We start from the raw sequence: 7,165 nt of genomic DNA on the forward strand, positions 1-7,165 counted from the left end.
TCTTAAGCTCAAGCTATCCCTCTTGCCTTATCCTCCCAGGTAGCTGGGACTACAAACACCTGCCATCAAGCCCCACCTGCCTCAGCCTCCCAGAGTGCTAGGATTATAGGTGTGAGCCTGTAGCCATCAAGGTGGATTTTAAATTTAAATATCTCACTAATTGTCCTTCAAAGAAGTTGGCCTACTTACAGTACCACTAACAAAGTATGCTTACTGAAACTTTTTGAACTTTGCTATTCAGATTAGTGAAAAACTTTTCTCATTGTAGTTTTAATTTATATTTCTCATTATTATGTGATAGGTATTTTTTTATGTTGAAAACCCATTTCTATGTCCTTTTCTGTGAGCTCTGTGATCTTTGCCCATCTGTCTATTATTGGGTTGTTGGTATTTTCCTTATTAATTTACAGTAGATCTTGAACATTTTTTTTCCTGTTTCTATTTTGACATTCTTTATGCTGGGCTATTTGAAGGAAGAAGGGAAAGAGGTTCATGCAGAAATTTGTTATAAAGAATAAGGGTAGGGGCATGGCACAGTGAGTTTTGCCTGTTGTCCTAGCACTCTGGGAGGCTGAGGCAGGAGGATCACTTGTGCCCATGAGTTCAAGACCAGCCTGAGCAAGTGTGAGACACCATGTCTGCTAAAAATAGACAAATTATCCAGGCATTATGACAGGTGCCTGTAGTCCCAGCCAGGGATTAAGACTGCTGCGAGCTAGGCTGAGTCCACAGCACCCTAGCCTAACCTTTCTTTTCCAGTTAGCTATCCCATTATTCCTAAGTATTTTTCAATCATCTATCTTCTTCTTACAATTTCTTCCAGACATTAAAATGTCACTTTTATATTTAATCCATTTAAATATAAAACTAAAGTAAAATCATTGAAGTGGTTAAAGAACAGATGTAAATTTTATTAACATTGACAATGTAAAAAATAATAATTTAAGTAGAAAAATCTAGGTGCGGAAAAAAATATAGGTGCTAATTTTCTTATCTTTTAGAATAGCTAGTCAATAATATTTCTCAAACTGAAATATACAGTTTTTTATAAAAATAACTCCAATCTGTTAAGATTTTAGTTATCTTTCTTTTTCTTAACTTTAGAGAATCTTTTTTTGTTTTTTTTTTGTTTTTTGAGACAGAGTCTCACTGTTACCCTCTGTAGAGTGCAGTAGCATCACAGCTCACAGCAACCTCAAACTCTTGGGCTTAAGTGATTCTCTTGCCTCAGCCTCCCAAGTAGCTGGGACCACAGGCAGCGCCTGCCACAATGCCTGGCTATTTTTTGTTGCAGTTGTCATTGTTGTTCAGCTGGCCCCAGGCCAGGTTCAAACCTGTCAGCTTCATTGTATGTGGCTGGCGCCATAACCACTGTGCTTTGGGTGCTGAAACAACTTTAGAGAATCTTTAAGAATTCGGTAACTCTTATGGTGAAGAAATAATAACTGAAGTTAAGCAATTATTTTAATTCTTCTAGTTCTGTTAAATTCAAGTATACCTTACTTTAATAGATTATACTTAAAATTAGCTTATGTAATAAGATTCCCATGTAAAATTATTTCTAGATAGCTATTGTTCTGAGAGAGAGAGGTGATGTCTAAAGTGATATTCCGTCTCGGCACCTAGGGCATCAGCCACATACACCGGAGCTGGTGGGTTCAAACCCAGCCCGGGCCTGCCAAACAACAATGACAGCTACAACAAAAAAATAGCCAGGAGTTGCGGCAGGTGCATGTAGTCCCAGTTACTTGGGAGACTGAGGCAAAAGAATTGCTTAAGCCCAAGAGTTTGAAATTGCTGTGTGACACCACAGCACTCTACTGAGGGTGACATAGTGAGACTCTGTCTGAAAAAAAAGAAAAAAAGTGATATTCCATAATTTAATATTTATTTCTGGTTGCTGGAATTTGGGGTGATTTGCTTTCTTTAATGCATTTTTTCTGTATTTGTATCTTGAAAGTAAATATACTTATGAAAACAATAAAATTCTTCTTTTAAAAGGATCCAAAAAAAAAAAATAAAAGGATCTGAGAATATTTTGATTGTAGAGGTTTAGAAAACAAGTAGATTTTGGAAAACAGTGAGGAGATGAATGCAGGCAGAGGGAACATGAGCAGGTATACAGAGGTGTGAAACTCATGCCCGGGGAGTTACCGAGAATGTACCACGTATAGGACAAAAGAGTAAAATAACTAGATTTCAACCTAGGAATACAAGTAAGAACCTGGCTGTAAAGGCCAGGCTCTATCCAAGAGGCAGTGAGATATTTTTAAAATGTTTGAATATATCCATTTTTAAAAGGCTTAAACAGGTAAGGGATTATTTATCTCCTGTAATAGGAAACTCAGGACATTGGAAAAGGAGGTGTTGTAAGCAGCCCAAAGCTCTAAGCAGCTCAACAATGTCATCATTGACTCAAGCTTCCTTCTCTCTTTATACGTCCCCATCCTTAGCATGCGGCTTTTATCTTCTTTGTGGCAAAATGACTACTACATTGCCAGGACTCGGGTCTTTATTCCAGGCAGGAAGAAGGGGAGAGAGTAAAGGGTAAAACGCCTTCTCCTCATGTGCCTTGCCTTTTTAGTCTAGGAAATAAAGCCTTGCTCAGGGACTTCTATCTATTTCTCATTGGCTGGAACTCGGTCACTTTGTTACCTGTAACTACAAAGAGGACTTGAGTTTAGTTTCTTTACTCTGTAGTTCTTAAAGTAAAGAGCACCAAGGAAAAGAGATTGGAATGGGGAATAAGATTCACACAGATTATCCGTCACAATGAATAACACAGTCAAATCTTTTAAGAAGAAAATTGTGGTAGTAGAACACCAGGAAACAAACCCCAAAATAAAAAAACCCTGAGTTTCAGTTTCAGCTTCAGCTCTTCTACTAATTAGCTATGGAAATCACTTAACTTCTCCAACCCTAAATTTCTTTACCTTGAAAAAGAAAATTTTCTAGGAGCCTTCCCTGCTCTAAAATTCTGTGGTTCTAAGACACAGCTTAAAGTTTACTAAAACCCAGTTTGGTCTTGTATAACTGCAAACACTAGAGTAGCAAAATGATTTACTTTCTCCCTTTCTTGATCATCCTTGAAATGTGCAGGCTACACTTGCTTCTGGGAATGGGGTTTCGTTTTTAGAAAGGATTCTCTGCAGAGGAAAAGGTATTTTATAAAAGCAAGAGCAAAAGCCACAATTCCTCTGACAGCAAAGTCGGAATGAAGAATGACAAGACATGTAGATTGTTTTCTCACGAGAATCCTGCTCCTCTTTTATATCTGTTTAAATTATAAAGAAATTAAATTCATTCCATCATCTCAGGCCCACTACATTATATCTCATTTCCCCAATATCTTCATATTATAATTTTACATAAGTGAAATTTCCACATAAATGAACATTTTCCTTTAAAAAATGAAACTTCCTCCTTTCACTTTTGACCATTTTCTGATCTTGCTGAAATACAGAGGGTGCCAAATGTATATACACATATTTTAAGAGATGTTATCTGTATATTATTTTTTGAAGTTGAATTGTAGGTACCTTTACTGGTCAAGTGTACCTAGACATTCATTTTACCTGCAATTCAGATGCTTGGGGGAATGATTGGTTTTACTTTCAACAAGATCGCTTAAAATGTGTACACATTTTTTTGACACCCCTGTATATGATGTGTTTCTCTGCCCTCTTAAAGAGAGCATAATTAACATAATTTCACTTCTTGATGGCTCAGAGACAGGAGGGTTTTATGAATTCAGGAGACTTAACAGGGCTTTATAATGAGTATATGCTCCTTTGAAAAATAGCCCACAAGCCTCTGTTCATTTTTGTGTGTTGGTTTGGTTGGTAGGCAGATTAGTCAAGGAATTTCTCTTCCTCTCCTGTCAGACTGTCATAGAGCTTGCAAAGGACACTACACCTTTCCAGAGCTAGTTACTCGACCTCAAACAGTTCTCAATCATTTATTCCCTGACTCTTGTTCCCTCTTTCTAGCCTGCCATGAGCTGACAACCCAGGAAACCAGAATGTATGTGTTAACAATCATTATTACTATTGAAAGTGAGAGATATTTATATCAACAAGAGTTTTATGACTTTGGGACAGTTGTTTTCACTCCTCAGAGAACGTTTTCCTGACTTCTTCTTACACAATTTTTTAAAGAGGAAATAAAGTTGCCAGAATTTTGAACTTTGGATGAACTGCTGCTGCCATATTTTTCTTTTATTTTCTTTTTCTATTTATTTACTTATTTGAGACAGAGTCTCTGTTGCCCAGACTACAGTGCCATGCATTAAGCTAGATCACCACAACCCCAAACTCCTGGGTTCAAGTGATCCTCCTATCTCAGCCTCCCAAGTAGCTGGGACTGCAGGCATCTACCACCATGCCTGGCTAATTTTTCTGTTTATAGTAGAGACAAGGTTTTACTCTCGTTCAGGCTGGTGTTGAACGCCTGAGCTCAAAGGATCCTCCCACCTCAGCCTCCCAAAGTGCTAGGACTACAGGCATGACCCACTGTACCTGGCTGCTGCCTTATGTTCAAGTATTTACTTTTGACCAGAGAGATAGAGAATGAAATATACAAACTCTGTTTTTCAAAGGGCAGTATGGAGTTGGGGGGCCAGGACTGAGGTTATAGCAAGAATAGACTATACTTTGCATTGCTTTTGCTTATTATATAGTTTCGGGTTTGAAAGGTATAATCCTGTCTACTACTAATTAAAGTTCTGGTGATTTTTATTACTTATCTGATAAAGCAAACCTCAAGAATTCTCATATAAAAAGATGCTCAACATCCCTAATCATTAGAGCAATGCAAATCAAAACCATGATGTAATGTCAGGTAACACCTGTTAGAATGGTTGTTATCAAAAAGATAAGTGATAACAAGTGTTAGTGAGGGTGGTGGAGGGAGAATCCTTGTACATTGTTGGTGGGAATGTAGTTGGTGAAGCCATTGTGGAAAACAGTGTGGAAGATCCTCAATAATTAAAAATAGAACTATCCTAAGACTCAGCAGTCCTACTACTAGCTACATACCTGAAGGAAATGAAATCAGCATCCCATAAGACTGTCTGTGCCCACATGATTCGCAAATAGCCAAGATAAACAAGCTAAGGGTCCATCAGTGGATGAAAGGGTAAAGAAATTGAGATTTATTTTTTTTATATATACATATATATATAATTCGGCCTTAAAATGAAAGCTATCCTGCCCTTTGCAACAACATGGATGCACCTAGAAGACATTAAGCTAGGTGAAATAAGCCAGACACAGGAAGAAAAACACCGCATGATTTCATGTACATGTGAAATCTAAGGAAAAAAAACAAAAATACGTAAAAGCAGGGTAGAAAAGTGGTTAGGAGGTGTAGGGATTGGAGAGAGAGATCAAAGCATACAGAGTTTCAGTTGCGTGGGATAAATAAGTATAGGGATCTAATGTCCAACAGAAGGTCTATACAGCCAGCCCCCGAGTTACAAACATCTAACTTACATACAACTTGCATTTACCAACAGAGACTATGACAGGAAATAGGTAAATGTACCCTTTCCAACTTACCTACTAATGCAACTTAAAAACAAACACACAGAACCCGTTTTGTTCATAACCCCGAGGACTGCCTATAGTTGATAACATTGTATCATATCCTGGAAATTTGCTAAGACAGAGAGTTTAGATAATTGTACCACAAAAATGTAACTATGTGAGATGATGGATATGTTAATTTGCTTGACTGTAGAAATCATTTCAGTGTGTTCGTGTATATCAAAACATCATACCTTAAATATATATAATTTTAAAAAAGAAATTTCACATAAACTCAAGGATTACATCCACAAAGTGGGGCTTCAATAGGAAGAAAAAAGCATAGTTATCTTTTATATGAAATTTATACAATGTGGAAAGATACATAATATGAACATCCTATTTTGTTATTTCTGCAAAATCCATGGACCTGTTTTATGCTTCTTCACTTATATATCTATATCTTGCACCTAAAAATATGTTCCTTCATTATGAGTTTATTTTTTTCCCCTCTCAATCAGCATGACTTTGTTCGCCGAGAGCGGCCACTACGTGTCCTCATCGACCTCATACAGAGGACAAAAGATGCTGTCCGTGAGCTGGATAACTTACAGTACCGAAAAATGAAAAAAATCCTTTTCCAAGAGACACGAAATGGACCCTTGAATGAGTCACAGGAGGACGAGGAAGTAGGTTCAATTTATTTTAGCAGGTGTTTGTAGAGTGCCTACTGTGTGAAAAAGTTCTGGACTAGGCGCTTGTGAAAAACTTTTGAGGATAAAAATACAATCGATGCCTCAAGAGACATAAGGGTCACTGTGAAATAACTATCATACAAAACAAATTATGAAAAGTGCTATAGGGCTATATCACCATTGCAGCGGTCCATAGTGGGAAGAAAATAAATCTGCTCATAGGAATTAGCAAAGGGTCTGTGGAGAACATGACGTGGGTGATTTTTGACAACAAACATAGAACACCTTAGACTCAGAAAAGTCCTGTGCTTATGGGAAGATTATCTTGGCAATAGCATATAAGATGGATTTGAAAGGGTAGCCTCTTGGATAATGTAAGAGGTAATAAGGGCAGTGTCACGGGGAGTGGGGACAAAAGGAACACTTTTGAGAAACATTGTAGAAACAGATTTGAAAATATCTGTCTTCTCATTGAAAGTTTCAGTGACAAATGAGGAGTTTGTGGTAACTCTGAGCATTTGATCCTGCGTGGCTAGAAGTTATGTCAATACCAAGAACACAGAAAAAGAAACAGAGAGAGAGTGGGTTTAGGATGTTTTCAGTTTGGTGCCTACTAAATTTAAGGTGCTGGCACCATCTACTATTGGACATAGTATACAGATAGAAGTTCTCAAAGAAGAGAACTTCATTCATATCACTTAAAAAAAACCTGGTTGAAAGTAAAGGTGATGCTGGCTAGGACACCTAAATGGTGATGTGTATAATTTGATTGGTATATATAAATCCAGAACCCAGGAAGGAGGTCTGGGCAAAAATGGTAGGTGGTATAGCGTTAAAATGATAATGAATCAAGAAGTTGATTGATAAAATTCCATTGGTGGATCAAAGGAGAAGAGCACACACCTGCAAGGAGGAAGCCACAACATTGTCAGCTGCCAGGGAGGT

General features: G+C 37.6%; 1 protein-coding gene across 2 annotated transcripts in view; it reads left to right on the forward strand.

The window, feature by feature from the left end:
- The window catches only part of TAOK3 (TAO kinase 3), a 93,110-nt gene that overhangs the window by 34,654 nt on the left and 51,291 nt on the right, over nucleotides 1-7,165 (forward strand). For both annotated transcript variants that reach the window (XM_003789930.3, XM_023513315.1), the window contains one exon: nucleotides 6,047-6,214. In XM_003789930.3, the coding sequence (XP_003789978.1) occupies nucleotides 6,047-6,214 (168 nt within the window). The remainder of the gene's footprint in view (nucleotides 1-6,046; nucleotides 6,215-7,165) is intronic.

Source organism: Otolemur garnettii, unplaced genomic scaffold, assembly GCF_000181295.1.
Source record: "Otolemur garnettii isolate 467f Iridium unplaced genomic scaffold, OtoGar3 scaffold00038, whole genome shotgun sequence".
Taxonomy (NCBI): Eukaryota; Metazoa; Chordata; class Mammalia; order Primates; family Galagidae; genus Otolemur; species Otolemur garnettii.